The 22,518-nt window shown below is 33.7% G+C and overlaps 1 protein-coding gene across 1 annotated transcript; it reads right to left on the bottom strand.

Annotated features, from left to right (window-relative positions):
• Positions 1 to 7,225: 7,225 nt before the first annotated feature.
• Positions 7,226 to 19,182, bottom strand: LOC110108938. The gene is made up of 4 exons (XM_020839805.2): positions 18,232 to 19,182; positions 16,334 to 16,744; positions 8,161 to 8,366; positions 7,226 to 7,669 (listed from the first exon to the last, which is right to left on the bottom strand). Exons 1-4 carry the CDS (start codon positions 18,650 to 18,652, stop codon positions 7,430 to 7,432), a joined length of 1,278 nt encoding a protein of 425 aa, XP_020695464.1. The 5' UTR covers positions 18,653 to 19,182; the 3' UTR covers positions 7,226 to 7,429.
• Between the last annotated feature and the right edge of the window lie 3,336 nt (positions 19,183 to 22,518).

Below are 22,518 nucleotides of genomic sequence, written 5' to 3' on the forward strand. Positions count from 1 at the left end.
TACCCTAGAAGAGAGTTACTATTATTTACAACAGCTGGATGGAAATTGAAATGCGACTCATACGTCTGTTCATTGCAATCCACGCCGTCTTTGATTTGATAGACAGTAATTGTAGACCGTGCAGGGTGTTAACGGCCCAGATTCGGTTATGGAACAAGAATTCGGGAGCTTGGGCCTAATCATCGTACATCTCTGCTTTAATTGATCGGCTGCAAAATATAGTGCTTTTTTCATATCTTGTTTTTTATTTGCTGGTGGCATCAATCTTTGCTTACCCACAGATATAATGTGATTACTTTTATGTTAGCGATGTCTGCTCTAGATGGTTGTAAGTCATAGTGGGATTATATCTGTATATTATGTTTAAATTTTTTATATTTATTTATATATATATATTTTATTTTTAATAACATAAAAAATATCACTAATATTAGTTATTCTAAGATGAAATATAGTTTTAAGCATATATTTTAATAACATTGAAACACTGAAGTGTTATATAAATAAATATGAAAAATTAGATATTAAATATGTTGCGTTTAAGAACATTTGTGGTAGTGGAGAGGGGGAGTTTATTATAAAAGATTCATCGTATGTACTAAAAAAATTGAGTTATAAGACACTAAACTTTTATTAGCATGTTATCAGTTATAAACGACGCTTGAATTCAGTGGTGAAAATTGAAAGAGCATTTTGATATATAAGTTATATTCAAGAGATCTTTTATTATTTATTATGCATTTGATCGTTCTCCTTTGAAGAGGAAAGATCAATAATAAAGCATCAAGGATGAATGAATCTGGGTGTTAACATTAGGAGTCAAAGGTTATGTTGATGGGGTATATCAACCTTATCTGTGATGGCATGCATTGATAGTAATACTGATTGCATGTGACAAAGTTAGTAGACGTCATTGTGGCTAAGCGATAATGATCAACAGATAATAGACAGACAATGGGGCTTGGAGGTTTGTAGTTGCATAGCAATAGTTGAAAGACTAAAGTTGGGTGATGGGGGTGATCGTACTTAGGTGACATGAGGAGTATCATAGAAGGGCAAAGTGGATCAGAAACTTGTAATAGTTCATATTTTGACCCAAGTAAATAAATTTGTTTAAGATTAATTATAAGTTCAAATCACAAGTCATTTTTTCCATTTATAGATATTGTAGTATTTTAATTACATTATTTTTTTATATAAGTTTTGGGCACTGGTGAAAATACTAATAAATTGACATATATTGATATAAATAAGGGTTTTGAAACCTTTAGGTGTCAATTTTGCAAACCGATTTCATCAAAAAGATTTAAATAAAATGTTTTATTTTATGGATATTTTTATAATTTTGAAACTCCCATTTTAAAAATATAAAAGAATTTATATCAATTTTTCTTTAAAATTAAATAATTGCATAATTAGATTTATATATTACTATTATTATTATTTTATCACTAAATATCTAATTCCATTAACATAACTTATGAAAACATTCTTTTTTTCCCACTCTTATCGTTTAACAGAGAAGGGTAATATGAATTAAGAGAGAAAATAGAAGTTTGGTTTTGGAGGTAGTATAGCGGTTTTCATCAATAGACCCTTTTGAAAAATTTGCTTATCTTGCTATAATGAATCATTAAACTATTTATGATGTTAATAATTTATTTTTTTTGTACTTTTTTTATCAAATTTGTATTTCCATTTCCCAAAAAAAATTTGTATTTCCGTTATTAAAAATGAGGATACTTTTGTATTGATAAACTTTCACCGCATTAATTTTTATATGTTAAATAAATTGAGATTATGAACATTTTAAGTATTTATTCAAGATTTTTTACTGGATAATTTTGAAAAATAATGATTTTTATCAATTCAAAATTTATTTTGACATCTAAAAATAATGCTTTAGTTCAATCAAAGCTTCAGGATGTTTTTAGACACAATCTTTGGTAATTTGGTTAATTCTTGAAAAATATAATTTTTTGCTCAGGAGGATTTTTTGTTGCCTACCATTAAGACATTTTGACACTTTTGAACTAAGCTCAATTATGTTGTATTTACTGCAATGCATTGTTAATGAATGTGAATATGTCGTTATTATTATTATAGTATTATGATAATTATGTGTATGTAAAAGACAAATAAATATTGGTTGATCCGTTGGTTCAAGATTGATTAACTTGTATATGATAGTAGGCTGACGGGCTTTACTTTAAATAATATTGTTTGATGTTATCATCTACTGAATTATATGATACTAATTGAGAGTTATGATAAGTTATTATTATGCCAGCGGGCAAAGAGTAGTGAATTTATTTGCTTAGCCTACAATTTACCAACTATCAATTATTGATTATTGAAGAATATCGTGAAAGCCATAACCTCTTACTTGTTTAATCTGACTATTGAAATGTATATTAAGGATTCATTATTACTGTACATCTTTATTGATACTATATTGATTTACTATCACTATACATATTTATTTTTATTATATTATATCACTATTACAACCACTGGATTCACTAGTACGGATGTAAACATCAATACTATTACCAGTACTATTATTGATTCATTATTACTATTATATTGATTCAATGCATTAAAACACAGTCTCATAAGGTCTTCTAATACTTAAATTCTAACACCTACAGATTAATACACCATTCCACCTATTTTAACTCTACTTGATTCAAAGAAATTTATAGAAATTTTACATTTGAATCCTTCTATATGTGTTTGGGAATGTTCGGTGTGCATCAGAAGGTCTATATACATTCTGAAGTTGGTCTTAGGGGTTTGTTTGCATGTTTTGAAAATCTAGAATTTTCCCTTGGGTGCTACGATGCCAGGGTAGGTGACACTACTACATTAAGTCTCTAGAATTTGGTAAATTAATTAAGCGCGCCAGGGTTTGTGGTGGTGGTGTGACATTATGGGCTCCTGAGGGAGCGCTTCGACGCGCATGGTTAAGCACCATGACACTTGATTGAAAATATTATTTTTTACTATTCCACTCACTTCCACTCAATCAAGGCACATGGTTAGAGAGAGAGGAGGATTTTTAGAGAGATAGTTTGTTTAAAGCCTCTTCAGGTCATTTTTAACTGTTGGCCAAGTTCTAAAAATTATCTGGCTCGAGGTAGGCTATATTTTACCTATCTTAGTTATGAAAAATATGAGAATTTTTGAAATGTTCTAATTTAATTTATAATTTTATAAGGAAAAAATAACTTGTTGTTTGTATAACTTTCAGCGTATAACTTACTATATGTTATATATATGTAATAATTCTGAATATTTAGATAATTTTTTGAGAAATTTTCACCAAGTAAATTTGAAAATAAGGTTTGATAAATTAGAAAATCGTTATAGTTTTCAAAAATAATATTCTAGAATAGTTAAAGCTTTAAAATGATGCTCTAAACAATCTCCGATAATTTGGTTGTATTCTAAAATAGTGAATTTCTACTAAATAGTTATTTGTTGGAATTTGAAAAAGCTGTTTGAAAAGTTAAATTTTTTTAGAGAATTTAATTTATGTAATTTCAGTCTTAAAATTAAATAAGTCATTATAAATGTATATCACATAGGAAGGCAAAAATATCATTCTCTAATAGGTTCAAATGATAAAATTGAAAGTTTTATCCTGATATTAATAGTCAAATCATAGTAAGAACTGCATATGACCTCGAAGGATTAAAATGACATCCTACCAAGTATATAACTATTATAATCTGGACAAAATATCATTATCTTCAAATTCAAAGTGACAATAGTTGATATATCTTCCCAAGAGAAAAAAAGATATCATATATTATCAATTGATCTAATATGACGATAATGATCATCATTGGTTCTAATTTTCTCAAAGAAGATTAATTGAATTTTAGAAAATCAATTTTGAAAATAGATATGGGGTCTAAATCTCCTACAAGTATAACCCTAATAGTTAATTACATCATTGTAAACCTGAGTTTCTTATGAAGACTCTTGATTAAAATAATGGTAGAAATTTTATTTAGAATTTTTAAGGAATGATATCAAAGATGTAAAGTTTGAATTTTATACTAGGACTGGATCAAAGTTCAACACTTATTTTTGGAGGCAAGGAAGTGCCTAACAAAGGAATAATATCGCCTTGATAGAAATGTGTCTCCTATATAACTTCGACACACAAGTGCCCCACTAATAGAACCTCCAAAACCACCAGAATTGGCCATATTGTTGCCACCCATAACTAACACATATGGTCCATGTAATGCCCCATAATCCGAGTTGGAAGAATTGCACATCTTTTTATTATTTTTTCTAAACATAAATTAAAACTCACATAATTTTTTATAAGTGAAATACATAATTATATTATTGTTCATTGAATATTTATATATCCATCAAGTTCCCAAAATAATATATAGAATTCCCAATAGAATGCTACAAAATAAAAGCTAAAGACAAAGATCAGGTAATAAAACTTAAATGATCACCCATTGATTAGCCTCATTATGCAGGCTTTACATCCTTACTGAAATCAGGTAAAAATCACATAATGAGAACACATTCTATCAAGTAACCAAAATCTTATAATTGAAATCAATGCATGAAAAAAGAATCATTATGTTATAAATTATGTAAGGAAATTTATGAATCAATATAAATTATTCGTTCCAATCACTTATATCAATTTATCAATCTTTTACATATCACATCTTAGTCTATCAATTATATCAATGATCTTCATTATCAATCCTGATCATAATTCAATCTTTATTAGTTATTCAATTTGTTAATATTTCTTAATCTGTCTCATTCAATCAATCAATCTTATCATTTGTTTTATCTCATATGTTTATCAATTATATCAATAAATTAATTGTATCAATATCTTTATCATATATCACTACTATCTATCATATGTCAATATTATAAGTATTTTTTATTATGTATCAGATATTAAGATGAGGATATATTAATCTTGAGGGTATCTTAATCTTGAAGTTATCATAATCTTGCTATTGCATTTATGACTCCAATATCGATCTCCAACTCTTTATAACTCACATTTTAAGGTTATCATATTGGGTTAACATATCATATATTTGATATCTATTAGTACATTATTTCAATACACCTTATGGTGTTTCATTTTAGTCTTTCAGCTTCCCAATTTTATACACATATGCCAAATATTTCACCCTATCAGTATTCATACCATATTAGTGTCAATATCACAATTCAGTACATACCAATCATATCAATTATTTTAGGACATATCACATTTCAGTATCATCATACCAAAATTATAGTATAATACTTTTCAACCCATTTTCAATATACCTTTTCCTACTTATTTCACATAGAAATTTCTAGACATATATTTAACTAGTTAAAATATAATAAAATGATATGAAATTATTTAGAATGATCAAATCGATATCATATCAAAACATACATAGTAAAAGCTTATGAAAATTCTGTTCTGATTTGATCTGATCTGTATGCTTATGTTATGTTCTGATTCGATATACGATTCTGTTGATCTGATTTCTGTACGGATTTTTGTCTGATGTGTTTGATGTGGACTCTGAGGATTTTGATTGGAGGTTTGATGTCTTGCTGAGCTGTTGTAGCTCATCCTTGTTTTCTGCGTGGTTTTTAGGTTCTGGGAAGGGTAAATAAGTCCAGGAGTAGAAGTTCAGAGTCCGATCTGTTATAGGTATTTTGCACTTTTGATTTTTGTACAGTCATGGCTTTTCTGTTCTGCTTTTCTTTCTGTCTGAAAGCCATGAGCTGTATTTGTATATGATTCTTTTTGGGGAAGAAAAAGATAGATGATCTGTTCCGCTGCATTTGATGTTTATAGTAGCTCTGTGTGTGTCTGTTTTTGTATGTAATGTTTGGAAGAAAGTTCTGAAACAAATTCGAAAGCCAGATCCTGGAATCAGTTCAGTCAGTTTCAGTCTGGCCCACGACCCGATGCGAGCGGGATCCGTCCCGGTCGGGTTGGGTCGTGACACCTATCCTGACAAGAAATGAAATGAGGGAAAAGGGGGATGGTGTGGTGGTAGGGATATTTAAGTTAAAAAAAAAAACATTTTTAGTGTCTAGCACCACTATGCCCATGACCCAGTGTCGCTCCCAGAGTTATCATAGAGCAAATCCTTCAATGCTACTACGTCAATCCCTAGCTCATCGCAACACTTCTTTTGGAGAGTTGTCGCTTCCCTCAAGTGACTCATCGCTTGACTGATGGACTCACCTACACAAACTCACCTTACGCACTCACTTCTGAGTATTCACCTAAGGTACTCACTGCCAAGGATTTGCCCAACATATTCAACATAAACATCCCAAGCCACATGAGAGGTAGAGAGCCACATATATGTTTTCAACCTATTCCACGTATTTGTTTCAATCTAATTTAGTATATGATGCATTAATTAACTACTTCTTTTAGATGCAACACTTCTTAAAGCCATTTGAACCCTTAAATAAAAAATCAAGAGTCATATTTTGAATTTTGTCATTTTTTACTTTCCATAAAAATTATCATCTCTCCAATTACTCTCCATGCACATGGTTTCCTCATCCTATTCTTAGCCTAACTAATTAGTAAGATCAATGTTATCTACCTACAAATTTGAATCCAACAAATATATTACTATCTTAAGAAAATATATATCCTCAAACATCTTCCATCTAAGTATTAAAAATATCAAGGTTTATAGTAACTTAAAAGCATTTCTTATACATGTATATTATTCTATTACAATTATAAAAACTATGTTTAATTGATTCAATTAATTTATTTTAAATTTACTAAATTTTAACACTAAATCAAATCAAATAACTCAATTTCAAGAAAATGTAAAATATAGATCAAATCAATCAGTTCAGCTGCATTGATTGAATTTTTTTTGCATGAGAAACTTCTAATATATATTTGCAATATGACTAAAACATTTACCCAAAATAAAAAACATATTTAACTTAACTTACAAGACAATAAAAATTAATCTTCCTAACAATTAGTGATTTTGTGAGCAATCTTTGTGCAACAAAAAAAAATTATCTTATTCCTTTTATATAAATACTTGTAGGCTTAGAGAGAGAGAGAGAGAGAGAGAGAGAGAGAGACTTACAATCTCTGTAAATCTCTTCTTAGATGCAAAGCTAAGTAATATCTATAGAAAGTCTACTTCAATAGTGTCTCGATGCCATGTAATGGTCTCAAACCAGAATATTAAGCTTTATGAGAAGCAAATATCACTGCATACAGGAAGCATCAAATCCTTCCTTCAAATTCCTACAACAGTAATGCAATAGCCAGAGTCTCTCTATTTTCAGCGAGCAAGAGCCTATAATCTCACCTACAGCCAGGATGTTATATATCAATTTACAGCCATAATAAATCAGCTTTATGATCTGCAAATCATAGGGGGAAGAGGATTGGGGAGCCATTCCTGCACAGCTTATTATCAGATAGATCCAGTTTGCTCATCTTCTCTTCACACCATAGCAGCTGCTCTTTGCTTATATTAGCTATCCTCAGAACTCTCTTAACAATTTCTATGTCGATGAGCGCAAAGAGCAGATCGACTTCTATTGGTGTTGCAGGCCAGGATTTCTTCCATGCTTTTTTCTTGGAAAGCTCTTTCACTTTCATTTGTTTCTGTAGTTGAATCAATAGATCATTTGATGGTTTAAGGAAAATTTGGCATTGTAAACTATACATCAGTGGGAGAATAATACAGTTCCAGATTAGTTCAGGATCACATTGGGATGCTTGAAGCAAGAAAAATATTTAAGTTTAACAGGAAGAACAGTCATGATTTCAATAATGGAATATACGGTAACTTTTATTAATCATCATTACTAGTGAGACAAACAACAGACCAGAACTAATTAAAAGAGGTAAAAATATAATCTTATGATTTGTTTGGGATAGCTTTTTTGCTGCTTTCTAAAACAACTTTTTATTAAAAAAAATTCATAAATTAGAGATTTTTTAACTAGAAAATCGTTTTAGAAAGCAGCACAAAAACTGTCTCAAACGAAGCCTTAATAAATAATTGTGAACATTTTTAAGTATAGTCATGACCATAAAATTTAAATTTTTAACCGATCAGAAAGTGCTTTATAATATTGCTTGAACATGCATACCTTAGCAAGAGCTGTCTGGACCTGGTGAAGGGAGCTGATATCATGATTATGACCTTTGAATAAACTCAAAGAGCTACTTGTCTTATTTTTATCCCTCTTTAGAAAACAACGAAAAGTTAGAATGGAAGTCTGTATCAAATTTAAGAGCTGTGGCGCAAGTACTGGTGGATCTACATCATCGCTGTCAATTTCTTTGTGATCAGAACCTGAGAAAAAAAAAACCAGAATTCTCACTACAAAAAAGTATAAAAATTCTATACAAGGCAGACAAACTGCAGAACCCAGTGACAATAATCAAACTTAAGTATGTAGAGAGTAAATATCATATAGAAGAGGTCCTGTGAGAAACAAATATTTTATGCAACTCACTTTGGTATGTTGGTTATGAGAGCTATGACTACCAACCAATAAGTTTTTGGTTCGAGTCTCACGTATGTGAATTGTGTGTGAGTTTGTCTTAATTGAGATAAATGTCCCTGACTCTAAAAAACAAATATTTTGGACGGTGTAATGAATAATTATATTATAATACGGAAAAAGTATTTTCTCTTGAAGATAAGATAATTAAAAATAGATTAAATGAATATTTACATAAATGGTAAGAAAACATCCATTTGATGAGTAGATAAAATTTGCATTGTTGGATTATAGAGAAAAATGATAGATCTAAAATAACATGTATTGATGTAGTTCCAATATAATCAACAAGAACTAATGCAAAATGAAGATTAATTTAAAAAAAAAAAACCAATCTCAACTAGATGGGATAAAGCTAATGATGATAATATGCAAATACTTGAAAAGAAATTTCTTAAGCACTACATTTACTTATCTCTAAAGATCATAATTAATGATACAATTCAAGAGTGATGCCAATGCAATTTCTTTGAATGATCTAATTTCAATCCTAAAAAGACTTGGCTAGAAAATATTAGAAATGATCTTTCTTTATTAGATTTAAACAAGAATTTGACTTCTAACAGGACACAATGGAGAAAAAGGATTCATGTAACTGACCCCATGTAGTGGGACAAAAGTTTGATGTTTTTGTTGTTGTTGTTGTTGAGCTAATTTCAATCCTCTTTGTTAATGTCAACCAAGTAGATGTACAAAATTAGCAATGCCATGCACTCATGCAACCATGAAATAACCATGCAAGCTGTTAGGGAGTAATCCAACCAGAGACCAAAGTTCGGTGATGCTTCAATGATAAACTCATTTTCAACCTAAATGAACACCAACATCAACTATCCGATGAAAGAGTAATTTCAAACTCCAATCTCACCTTCAAGTAAAAACTCTTCAAATTGGTCATCACTCTCCCTCAAATAATTTTATTAACTCATGAAACTTCTTGGAGTTGTATTTGGAGTGATCCGCTCTTGAAGCTTGCTTAACCTTAGTAAAGGCAATCAAGACTCATGGAAGTCGTAAACTGCATGAGCCACTCAATCTCAACCAAACCATAAGATCTAATAACACTTTAGGTAATGTGAAACTGAAGGAATACCAAACCTAAGCTCAATACACCAATGTTAAAACATTTTTTAACCAAATACCCATTTGAGGAGGCCAATTCTTGGTATCTCAATACTAACATATTTTTAACTATTTGATTTGGAACAAAACCAAACATTCCTATTTGACTTAATAATATCCCTAAAATATATTTAACTATTTGATGTGAAAGAAAACCAAACATTCCTATTTGATTTAATAATATACTTCTTTTACAAGAGTTCTCTGCCTTGGTCAACATTCCCTCTCAAACAAAGCGTTTTACAATCATCAAGTATCATGCATCAGAGCCCACTTAGAGTCATGTGAGAGTTAACTCTCTCTTGAATTTGGTTTAATCATAGTATAAAAAGACAATACCAATGAGAATCATTAATCCCATGAATCACTCAACTAACAAACCATCAAAATTCTAATACCCATAGTTAGATATTAGGTGAATCGGACAAGAACCAAAGTTTGACCTGATATGCTATTGATCAAACTCATTTTTAACCCACTACCCAAGAAACTTGCACCTCTAAGAGAGAGCCATCCATTTAATATTTTTTACATCATTACCATTATTGATGAATATACACAATCTATTATGGAATGTTTCTTCATTGTTGAAAATATTCTTCTTTGACTATTTTATTTAAGTATTCTTGTCTTTATTTATATATAAGCAATATATGTTTTTTACTAGCAAAGTGAATTCAATGAAGATGTATTTTTTCCAATTCTCTCCCCCATTCATCATGGTGTTAGAACCCTAACAATATTCTTTAAATACCTTCCTACCACTCTTTAAACTTTTGATCTACATCGGCTTGCACTCACATTTCCTTTCAATTGCGACCCATCTCTGCTTTACCAACTTATCCCTCAGTGAGATCCTTATCTTGGCACTTGGGTCTTTAGCAAAGACAATATCAATATCTTTCTTTCTTACTATGTTGATGCTCTCTATCAATATTCTTCGTCACTCTATTGATGCCTCTATCAATAGTCGGATCAATACCCCTATTTAATTATTTGTTCCTTCTCTAACACAAATTTTGTTATTGATTTTTGCATCTGAGTTATAATACTCTCTCTCTAATTTGAATCGATCATACTCCTCTTGTGACACTCACAATATCTAAAGATAATTTTTTTGACTGCAACTCTTGTCACTAATATCTATTAGAGCAACAGGAACAAAATAATTAATTTGTATTTTCATGTTGCCAACTGTACGGTTGTATGAATGTAATTGTTATAAATAGGACTGTAGACCTGTAATAAGATTAAGAAATAATATTTCATTTCCTTTATGCCTTTCTCCTTTCTCTGCAATTTCTGTCTGTGAATTCGGTTCTTCATCAAAGATTCAAGAAACTTGAATCTTGTATTTCTACATGGTATCAGAGCCTGCCTAACTGATCCAGGGCAACAATGGCTGCTTCTTCTTCTTCCTCCCAGACGGAGGCTCACCTGGCATCTTCCTCTCCTTCAACTCCGGCGATCTCATCGTCGCTAAAGTTTGTTCTCTCGAACCTTAAAAGCTTCGTTCAAAGCCCGCTCTCACTGGACAACTATCATCTATGGCACTCTCAGATTCTCAAAATCTGCAGAGCCAACGGGTTCGCAACATTTCTTGATCGTTCAACTTCAATCCCACCGGAGACCATAAATCAACCGGATGGATCTTCCACCCCGAACACAGAGCACGCTCAATGGCTTCTTACCGACCAGAATCTGGCGGCGGCCATATGCTCCACGATTTCAGCATCTATACTTCCTTACGTACTGCATCTTGAATCTACGTCCGAAATATGGCAAACACTAGAAACCCGGTTTCAATCCACCAACCGATCCAAAGTGATCCAGCTCAAGAACGAGCTATATCATATTTCTCTCAAGAACTCCACCATGGTGCAATACTTAAATGAGGTTAAAATTCTTGTAGACAATATTGCGGCAGCCGGCTCTCAGATTGATCCCGAAGAAATTATTCTTCACATTCTTAATGGGCTACCGCCGGCCTACCAGTCATTCAAAACATCCATAAGAACAATGGTTACTCCGCTCAGTCTCGATCAAATTTACTCACTCTTAAATAGTGAGGAAATTCATATAGCCGCTGACAGTGCAAGGCTCACGTCATCCACTGAACCCTCTCATGCCCTGTATGCAAACAGGGGGCGCGGACGTCGATCAAGAACACGTCCACCTTCTAACTCGTATCCAACAAATGACAACACTTCTACAGTCACGCAATCTTGCCAGATCTGCCTCAAGAAAGGGCATACGGAGACGGACTGTTGGCATCGATCAAACTTTCAATATGTCCCAAGACAGGCAAAAGCTCAGCCCCGAGCACTGCTTGCGGACAGCAACCAATCTCATACCGATTGGTATCTTGACTCTGGTGCATCATCGCATATGACTCGATCACTTGACAATCTGTCCATTTCAACACCTTATCACGGTCCGGACGGAATTATCGTCAGCGACGGGAGTTCGGTTAGCATTGAAAATTCCGGTCGCGGTTTGCTACCGACTCCCTCTTATAAGCTCACTCTATCTCAAATATTTCATACACCTGCAATTCAATACAATTTATTGTCGATTTCACAATTAACTAAAGATAACAATGTATCCATTACATTTGATCCAAGCGGTTTTGTGTTTAAGGATATGCAGACGCATCAAGAACTACTTCGGGGACCTTGCCATAATGGACTTTATCCGATACGAGCTCCGGTTGCTCCCACCCAAACGAAGGCTCTTCGAACATCTATCCAGAAAGTTCCGCCATGGCATCAGCGATTGGGTCACCCCAATCACCGCACTATTGCTTCTATTGCTTCGTGTAATAAACACTTGCTTATACATAATATCAGTGATTCTTGTCACTCCTGTAACACATCCAAGTCTCACAAACTTGGATTTGAACACTCTTCTAATAGACAATCTACTATTCTTGCGTTAATTCATACGGACGTATGGGGTTCGGCTCCGGTTGAATCTAATACTGGATACCTATATTACATTATATTTGTGGACGACTACTCTCGATTTACGTGGCTTTACCCTATGCACTGTAAATCAGAGGTCTTTAGTATATTCACTGATTTTAAAACGAACGTTGAGACCTTTACCTCCCAACGAATCAAATGCATTCGCACAGACGGGGGCGGTGAATATTCGAGCACGGGTTTTGAGCAATTTCTCAAACAGCATGGAATATCTCATCAACCCGTGCGATGATGACCACAGCTCATGTTCCTTACACATATTGGCCGGATACGATGATTACTGCTACCTATCTTATAAACTGTTTACCTTCGGCTAATACTAATAACATTTCTCCCATGGAACTGTTTTATCACAGGAAACCCAACTATACCGAGCTCAGAGTTTTCGGATGCGCATGTTTTCCATACATCCCATCTCAATTTCAGCACAAACTGCAACCCAAAGCAAAATTATGCATTTTTTTGGGTTATTCACACAAATCCAAGGGTTACAAAATAAAATCATTATATCAAGAAATGTTAAGTTTGATGAAAACTCTTTTCCCTTTGCAGATGCTGGACCGCTCTCTACTCACTCCAAGCAGGATCCATCACCTCTGTTTTTAACTCCCTTAGCTACATTACAAATCAACACCACAAATAAGACAAACAAGTCATCTACTTCCACGACACCGCCTCAGCAAACTCCTTCTGACGTTCCACTAGAGCCCCCATCGGCTATAACTACTCAGAATACCACTGCTGAGAACAACATTCCTGCACTACCGAACATCGGACATCATATGCAAACAAGGAAGAAAACCGGCTCACTAAAACCACGGATCAGACTCAATCTAATGCACCAAACCTCTGCTCCATCTCCGCATCAAACTCCCTCATCCTTTCATGAGGCAAACAAACAGAAAGAATGGCATGAGGCCATGTCATCAGAATTTTTTGCACTACAAACTCAAGGCACTTGAAGCCTTGTTCCCTGCCCGAAAGACAAAACAATACTAGGATGCAAATGGACATATCGTACTAAGCTTCATGCGAACGGTTCCATTGCCAGTCACAAAGCCCGGCTGGTCGCTCAAGGTAATAATCAGGAATTCGGGATTGATTGCACTGAGACATTTAGTCCAGTTGCTAAACTACCATCAATCCAGATTCTTTTAACGATCGCTCTTCACAACAATTGGCATGTTCATCAACTCGATGTGGCAAACGCTTTTCTTCACGGTAGGCTCACCGAAACTGTCTACATGCGTCAACCAATTGGATTTGAAGACACCACCTATCCGGACCATGTCTGCCTTCTCCACAAAGCAATTTATGGTCTCAAACAAGCACCACGCCAATGGTACAACACATTCACCTCGCATCTGGAATCAATTGGCTTTCTCCAAAGCTCATCCGATCCTTCTCTTTATATCTTCCGCAAGAATCACATTCAATTATTCCTGTTAATCTATGTTGACGACATACTTCTAACGGGAAATGATCCTCAAGTTCTTCAACATGTCATGCAATGCTACACACCAAGTTCACAATGAAACAACTTGGCGAGGTACATTCGTTCCTTGGTATTCAAATTACACACACTAACAATGCTTACTTCTGTCTCAGTCCAGCTATACGAAATCTATTCTCCAAATGGCAAACTTAAGTGATTGCAAACCGCTGGCTAACCCGATGTGCACAAAGTTGCCGCAGGATTTCTCGCCGGACACTGTGCTGTCTGACCCGTCGACTTACAGAAGAATTATTGGATCCTTGCAGTACTTAATCCTAACTCGTCCGGACATCGCGTACAGCGTGAATCTTCTTTCGCAACATATGCATGAACCTCAACCTCAACATATCTACTTGCTCAAATGACTGCTTCGTTATCTTCAAGGTACGATCGCTTTTGGTATTCCTATTACGAAGTCTAATCTGCGCCTCACTTTATTTTCATATGCCGATTGGGCGGGTGATCCAGTTTCTAGGAAGTCTACCTCCGGTTACTGCTCATTTCTTGGGAATACTATCATCTCCTGGACAGTCAAGAAGCAAACCACGGTGGCTCAATCATCCACAGAGTTCGAATATAGGGCGCTAGCCGCGCTCACGGCTGACATCATTTAGCTTCGCCGACTTCTTACTGATTTTGGCGTTCCTCAAACGACTTATACAGATATATATTGCGACAATACATCAGCTATAGCCATAGCTAATAATCTAGTTTTTCATGCTCGCACAAAACACATTGAAATTGACCATAGATTCATCAGAGATCATATTCATCGACATACGATTCGTATCATGCTAATTAGCACCATAGATCAACCGGCAGATATTCTGACTAAATCTCTTTCTACTCCTCGATTTCACAAACTCCGAAACAAACTGACGGTCGTCGACAGGTCATCAGTTTGCGGGGGCGTATTAGAGCAACAGGAACAAAATAATTAATTTGTATTTTCATGTTGCCAACTGTACGGTTGTATGAATGTAATTGTTATAAATAGGACTGTAAACCTGTAATAAGATTAAGAAATAATATTTCATTTCCTTTATGCCTTTCTCCTTTCTCTGCAATTTCTGTCTGTGAATTCGGTTCTTCATCAAAGATTCAAGAAACTTGAATCTTGTATTTCTACAATATCTTTAAGCTCAAGTTCTACAACATCTTGAGTTTGCGGTGTTACTACATCTAAATTATCACATGTCTATGATTTATAATAGGAATATGCAATATTTATTATTATAACATTTTATAATTATTGAGAATATTCTCTTTTATTGTGTTTTCATTGATTTGTATCTTCTCTTACAAGCACATATATGCTTTTTCTAGTGTAGACAATTTAGTAAAGATATAGTCTTTCTGATTCTCTCCCTCTTCTAACATGCACCAGCATACTTTCTAACTATTAATGTGGGATTGAACCCAACCCCTTCACATGCCTTAACACAAGCAATACTTAGCTCTTCATTTATAGTAAATAAAGCAGAAAAGCATCAAAATTCAGTGTTCCTGGTTCCCTTTCTATGCAATTAACCAGCACCAAGTCTGAGTCAATTGTCTCCAACAGCATTGTCACAAAATTACCTAGTCCATACATCTAGGGTACAAGTCTGTCCAAATTACAGCTACCAACTGAAACGAAAAAAAGAACTTAATAATTCAATCAATTCTGTATGATAATAAGAATGGACAGTAAAAGCTCCATGACCCATTATTGTAACTCTAGCAACTGAGAAAAGGCTTGGGAAACTCTTTAATACAAGTACATGTAGAAGTGCGTATGAAATGTATTTATGCACATTAACATCTTTATATTTCATGAAATCATATCTCTGCTTGCAGGAATGCATACCCATGCATTTATATAGTGCATCAGAAAGGACAAAAAGATTCTGGAATTAAACATGCCTGCCTGAAACAGAAAGCCAAAACTGAGGTACGCCAACATAACAAGGTGCAATAAAACCGAAGAACAAATCTACAACTAACTGGCATTCTCCTGAGCCACAATAAGAAGCTTACCAGGACTGACATACAAAAACATGGTAACTTTATCATAATAAGATTTCTCAGTGTGGAAAGCTAAGAAAATGATGGTGCTGTAGATTGTGGAATAGCAATGATGTTTAATGGACTAGTATGTGATTGTAGCACATGCCTTGAAGAGTAGGAACCTGAAGCAATTTGGGCAGGGAACTACGAACTCGGGCATAAATATCGACCCTCGAACCCTGCTCAAATGGCTCACTTTCGATAAATCTCAGCAGAAGAACCTGAAATTGCTGTAATTCTTGAGCAGAATGACCATATGAGGAGGATGGATTCTCAAGCTGAGATGACACCTGCTGGCTCAGTTGAATATATTGACAGTGCAGTATCTCCCATGATAAGCAGATTTGGGAAACATAAGCAGTTTCAAGATAATGATTTGTTTCATCCTTCACTGGTGGCTGCAGTTGTTCACAGTCACCAAGAATGTCATATTGCCTTTTGAAAGAGAGACTCTTAAAGGCCAAAGATAACCTTTTGGTTGCATATCTAGGTGATTGATTTGAATAATTCCATGAGCCTGTACGCAATACACTTATCAAAACCTCACATATTATGTGGTGAAAATGCATCAAGCTAAATAGCATATATAGGCGATTGATTTCAAATAAACTGTTCATTTTGCTAACCAATAAAAACAACTTGTTAGAATGAGATGAATTAATAACTTAATATCTAAAACCTTGAAGAAAAAAAAAAGCCAACTCTTTCATTTAACAACAAAATATTGTTCAGAATCCATTACAGCCGTGCTTTAAGCTGAGTAAATCCTAGCATTTTCTAATGCATCAATTGATTAGAAAGATTAAAAAATATCTAATCTTTTAAGAAATCCTAAGCAGACAATAAAGATTTTCTCTCTACCAAAAGGCTCACAACAGTAGCAAAAACACATTTGTTGGATTCATGAATTATAAACTGCTGAAGATGCCTTGAAAATTTTGTTGATTTCCCTTCAAAGAAGGATCTAGTAGTAAATTTAAATTTTAGCATGTTAAAGTTTAAAAGAAACTTTGGGAAATCAAGTCATTAATAAGAGTACATGTTTTAGATAGCTTGGGTCTATTGTTTAGAGTGATGATGAAATAGATAGGGATATTATTAGCAGAATTCAAATTGGATGGTTGAAATGGAGGAATGCATCAGACTTGTTGTGTGATAGAGAAGTTTCCCATAAACGTAAGGAAAAATTATATAAGATGGTGGTGAGATCTGCAATGCTCTATGGTGCAGAATGTTGGCCATTAAAAGAAAAGCGTAATATTAAGTGCTGCAGAGATGAGGATGCTCAGGTGGATGAGTGGCTTTACTCTTAGAGATGGGATACGAAATGAGCATATACGTGAAAAGCTCGGAGTAGCTCCAGTGGAAGATAAGATTAGAGAGAGTTGCCTTAGATGGTTTTGTCACATAAAGCGTCAGTCTTTCGATAACCAAGTTAGGCAAGTAGACGTATTAGATTTGACTTATGTTAAGAAAAATAGAGGTAGACCTAAAAAGACTTGGTTAGAAAATATTAGAAATGATCTTTTATTTTTTATATTTAAATGAGAATTTGACTCTTAATATGACATAATGGAGAAAAATGAGTCATGTAGCCAACCCAACGTAGTGGACTAAAAGCTTGATGTTATTATTGTTGTAAAGTTTAAAAGATAGGCATTTGAAGATCTTACAAAGCATATAAATACAATCCGCAGATGATCTAATCAAATGAAGTTAATGCAATTATTACCATTTTTTGTTTATTCACAAAAGGACATTTTATACGAGAACAAAGCCCAGAATATTTGGTAGCTCGTCACCAAATTAATCAAACTTCATGCAATACATCTTAAGATAGTACATAAAGTTAAGAGAAGGGGACCCATCTTTTCCTAAAATTTCTGATAGAATAGAAAATGATTTTTTTTTTTGGGAGGTAAAACAGAATATGAAGTAACTTTAGAGAAACATGCAGAGATCTACATTAAATGAAATCAAATCAATGCCAGAACCAAATTATACCTGCTTCTTTCAAGTGCTGCACAATCATCTTGTCAAAGTAGAGCATTCTCTCACAATAACTAATGTATAATGTATCAAATCCACACCAATGAAACTCAACCTCAACTTCAGATTCCCTCCACTCGCTGGAACTCATCTCTTCTTCTTCTTCTTCCAGGCAGGATTCCTCCGGTATAAGAACCATGAAACTGTTCTTTCTCAGCTCTTTAAGCCTTTTCTTCACCTCATTCGCGATAACATCATCATCATCGTCATCTTCTTCCTCCAAAACGCCATCTTGATCACCTTCTTTTGACAAAGACTCCGTAATCCCCTCCTTCCACTGCTCTATCGCTTGCATTCCATTCTTTTCCGGATCCATCTCTTCTTCTGCTTTAGACTTCCGGCCAAGCCTCAGCCTCTTCACTTTGAAGAAGTCCATGTAAGTCTACTCAAATCTCCCTTCGTTTTTAGAACGCAGTTAACTTCATTTATCTTGGAATAGTTAAAATGCCCAGAATCTTAACACCAAAAACCCCACAAGATCCTCCTAATCTACTACATTCTCCCCACCAAGCTGATGAAGCCACAGAAACTCAAAATACATGCTACAAAAAGAAATCTTTTTTCACCTTTCTTCTTGTCTTCTATGTGGGAGAACTAGAACAGTACAAATCAAAGAGATAATGCAGGACAAAATCAGTAAAACAACCAGAAAGCTGGAGCAGTAAGAAAATGTGCGGTAGTGCAACCCCACGAGACCACAATCTCCGTTCAGGGATACAAGCTAATACCCGTAATGTGGGTTGCTTAAACCCTAGTAAACTCGGAAAAGATCCTCATTTTGAGAGGCGGACGAGAGAACACAACAAAACTCTTCTCCTTTCCCTTCTCTCAGAGGACTGCGGCTCCTGGTGCACTGATGTGAGCTCATTTGAAGGAAGTGTTCTGGAGCTCCGGGCATAATAAATGCTCGTCGGCCATGGCAAGCGGGTGTCGAAGTAGGAGCGTTACTGTAATATATAATAATTTATAATATAATATGCATTCAAAAGGAGAAAATTTTAGCTGAGTAGATCTCAAAATGTTTTGCTATTAAGTTATACTAGCATTTTTTATTACTGTGTTTTATTAATGGCTAAGTTGATAAATCTAAAAATTATGTGAAATAGTAGATGATAAATTCTATTAAATTTTTATAAATTGATTGAATATATATTTCAAGATTTAAGTTTTATGTATTTCAGGATTTAAGGCATTAAAACATATAGAATTTAAGTTTTAATTTATTATAAAAATGAAAATATTTTTTATAATTAGGTATAGTTGTTGGATTTAAATTTGTTCATGAGTGATACGTGGCCTTATTAGAAGGCGAGCTCTAGTGGTACATCTAAAAACCTGTGGAAGAATGGAGAGAAAGAGGAGAAAGATCCATACAATTGCTAGAAAATGTAAAGAATCCAACATATTCTTCTTCACCTTTTATTTATTGAGATCAGAGTCGTACAAGAAAAGTTGCATCAATAATGAAAAAAAAAATACATAAGATGATGACTCGTATCATAGACTGCCTAAGACACATGCAACATGCTAACTACTTGATAGATGATTGCTCATCTTAATCATATTGCTTTGTCATGAGGGTGTGCTGAGTTGGTGAGGGCGAGTCAACTAGCGAGAGTTGAGCCGAGAAGGCTATAGCTGACTAATAACATTCCTAGGTCATTGACGACCTATGGCAGAGCCATGGATCGTATAGGTTGGAGGTGATTATGTTTAGTTTGTAGGGATGACAGCCTTTGTGATAGCCTAACTATGATTGCGACCTGGAGCCCTTCAAGATGGATGCTTTCTTGTAGCTGAGCTGATGAACATTGTTGGTGGCACTCCGTCATGGACAACAAAAAGTGGTCACCAATAGACGAAAAGTTGACTAGTGTATTGAGTGATCCTCGAGGACCCTTGATTGTCCTTGTGAGGGGCGACTCTCTTCGAAGTCCCATGCCGAGTTAGGTTTATGGTCCTTGGGTGAGCTACCTTGTGGGCCCACAAGATATGAGTCTATTTGCTATGACATGTCGACTACCTATTGAATACCTGAAAAGGCATATACTAGTATAGCATAATAATTATAAATATTAAGTATAGTAGCGAGTATATTAAAACATATAAGAATAAAAATAATTAAATATCAATATTTCTCTGTTGCCTAATGTCACCTAGTTGAGCAACATCGCTCTCATTATATATGATTAGAGTATATAATGCATTTATAAATGGAGGGAAAATGAGATTTAATAAACCATAGGATTTATTTGCACCTTTCTAGTTGTTTGAAGGATTGACAATAAATCTCACATGAATCCTCCTTAAAACTATATAGTGTACCTAGTTAGGGCAATAAATTATACATTGTATTGTATCAATGATCGACTCCCTTGAGCCAATCTCATAAATATTTTTCGCATATACTGAAATGCAAATAGAGGTACAAACGATGACCTTAAAACATTTATAAACTCTACCCATTTATCAAAAAGATCATCACCCCCTGAAAATTATTATTTTGTTAGCCCGACCACCAGTACTCAACTTCTCAATCTAACAAAAATATAACCAGATATATCTTCCTTTTAGGATGGCACTACATGCCATCAAAAGTCTTTTCTAACCTTATTAGGTAATCCTCTATTTCCTTAGACTCAATAACTCCCTAAAATCTCGCAGGCTTCAACCTTAGAAATATCTGTAAATGCTTGTCCAACTCATTATACATGATAAATGCTTGTCCAACTCATTATAAATGACAAAGGAAATATTTCTATGGGTTGCAACCATCAACTATACTACCAAACTAATAAACTATGATATAAAATCTGAGGTAGCAATGAGAGTAATGCTCTACACCGACACAGATTGACTAACACTCCACCCATTAATCATATTAGGGTCTTGCGAATCCATTAGATAATCACATGAACACATGGCTGAACATAAATATGCATATGAAAACAAAATAGGATGAAGGCCTAAAACTATCCATAACTACATCACTTGACTACATATCAATTCTTATAGCTATGTTTTATAAACAGTTACTTAAAACTAATGTTCTAATACCAAAAAGGGATTTTCAAAACCCAACCTAATATAACCCATAAACTAAACTTGTCATATCATGTTGGATGGTGGCAAACTAAGCCCAAGATATAATTTTATAGGACTCTTCATATTTTTTTTAAATAATAGATAATAAAGCTACTAATTTACCTCCAATGAGCATAAAAAATAAACTCAATCATAATCTTGGCTATTATATATTTTGCTCTGCTCTATTCTATCCTGGTCTATGGCCATGCACTATAGAACAAATTATATATATATATATAACAAAACTCAGTAGGTAACGCTTGCCGATATTAGTTTTTAATAATTAACCCATTACGTGCATATTGAATTAAGAATAATTATTAGCATGATATTCTACTAAACTGAGTAGTGCTAATAGATAATAGAAACTAAATAGAATTTTTTATGAAAGTAAATAAATAAGTAGTTCATATGTCATAGTAGAAAATAATAGAGTCCCCACATGCCCTTATAACTCAATATACTATCATATCAGAAAACAAACACTTATGACTTCCGAATACCTAGCATATCATAAATTTAAAATTTTAGACTCTTATCACTCCTAGTGCATTCAACACAATAAAATTTTCTCCAATATTAGAACTCCTCAAAATCACACATTTTTAGTCGATAAGCACATATATAATTGCATTTTAATAAAAGAAAAATAAATAATAAAAATGAAGGAATTTATACAATGTTATACTGGTAGCCCATGAATTCATCAACTTAGTAGGATTACATAATTTTAGAATTTCACTAGATTACCATAGATTATTTGGAACATTATTTTAAAGTTTTAAAGTTTCTACAGTGTTAATTTCTGAGGTTAGAATTATTTTTTAATTTTCTAGATATGACGCACTTTTAATTTACCCAACAAAATTTAATTTCTAAAGAAATTACCAAAATATTCAGAATACTTATATCTATAACATATATAAAGTTACAAGCTAAAAATATAGTGAATATGAAGTTATCTTCTTTTTTACACCACGAGATTATATTTCAATAAATAAATTCAAAAACTTCCACATTATTAAAAATTGAGATATATAGAATGTAACATATTTCAATCCGGATAACTTCCTAAATTGGGCCAATATTAAAAAAGTATTTAAATCGTTCAAAACTAGCTTTCTCTCTAGAATATGTCCATCTCTCTAAGTCGCA

This window comes from Dendrobium catenatum, unplaced genomic scaffold, assembly GCF_001605985.2.
Source record: "Dendrobium catenatum unplaced genomic scaffold, ASM160598v2 original_scaffold_71536, whole genome shotgun sequence".
Classification (NCBI taxonomy): domain Eukaryota; kingdom Viridiplantae; phylum Streptophyta; class Magnoliopsida; order Asparagales; family Orchidaceae; genus Dendrobium; species Dendrobium catenatum.

Bases quoted from the DNA above. Each gene is read 5' to 3' on its own strand.
- LOC110108938 (XM_020839805.2), bottom strand. From the start codon at position 18,652: ATGGACTTCTTCAAAGTGAAGAGGCTGAGGCTTGGCCGGAAGTCTAAA. The intron at 16,745-18,231 runs GTATAATTTGGT...TATTGCGTACAG, and splicing joins GCAGCACTTGAAAGAAGCAG to GCTCATGGAATTATTCAAAT. The intron at 7,670-8,160 runs GTATGCATGTTC...ATTCAACTACAG, and splicing joins TCCAGACAGCTCTTGCTAAG to AAACAAATGAAAGTGAAAGA.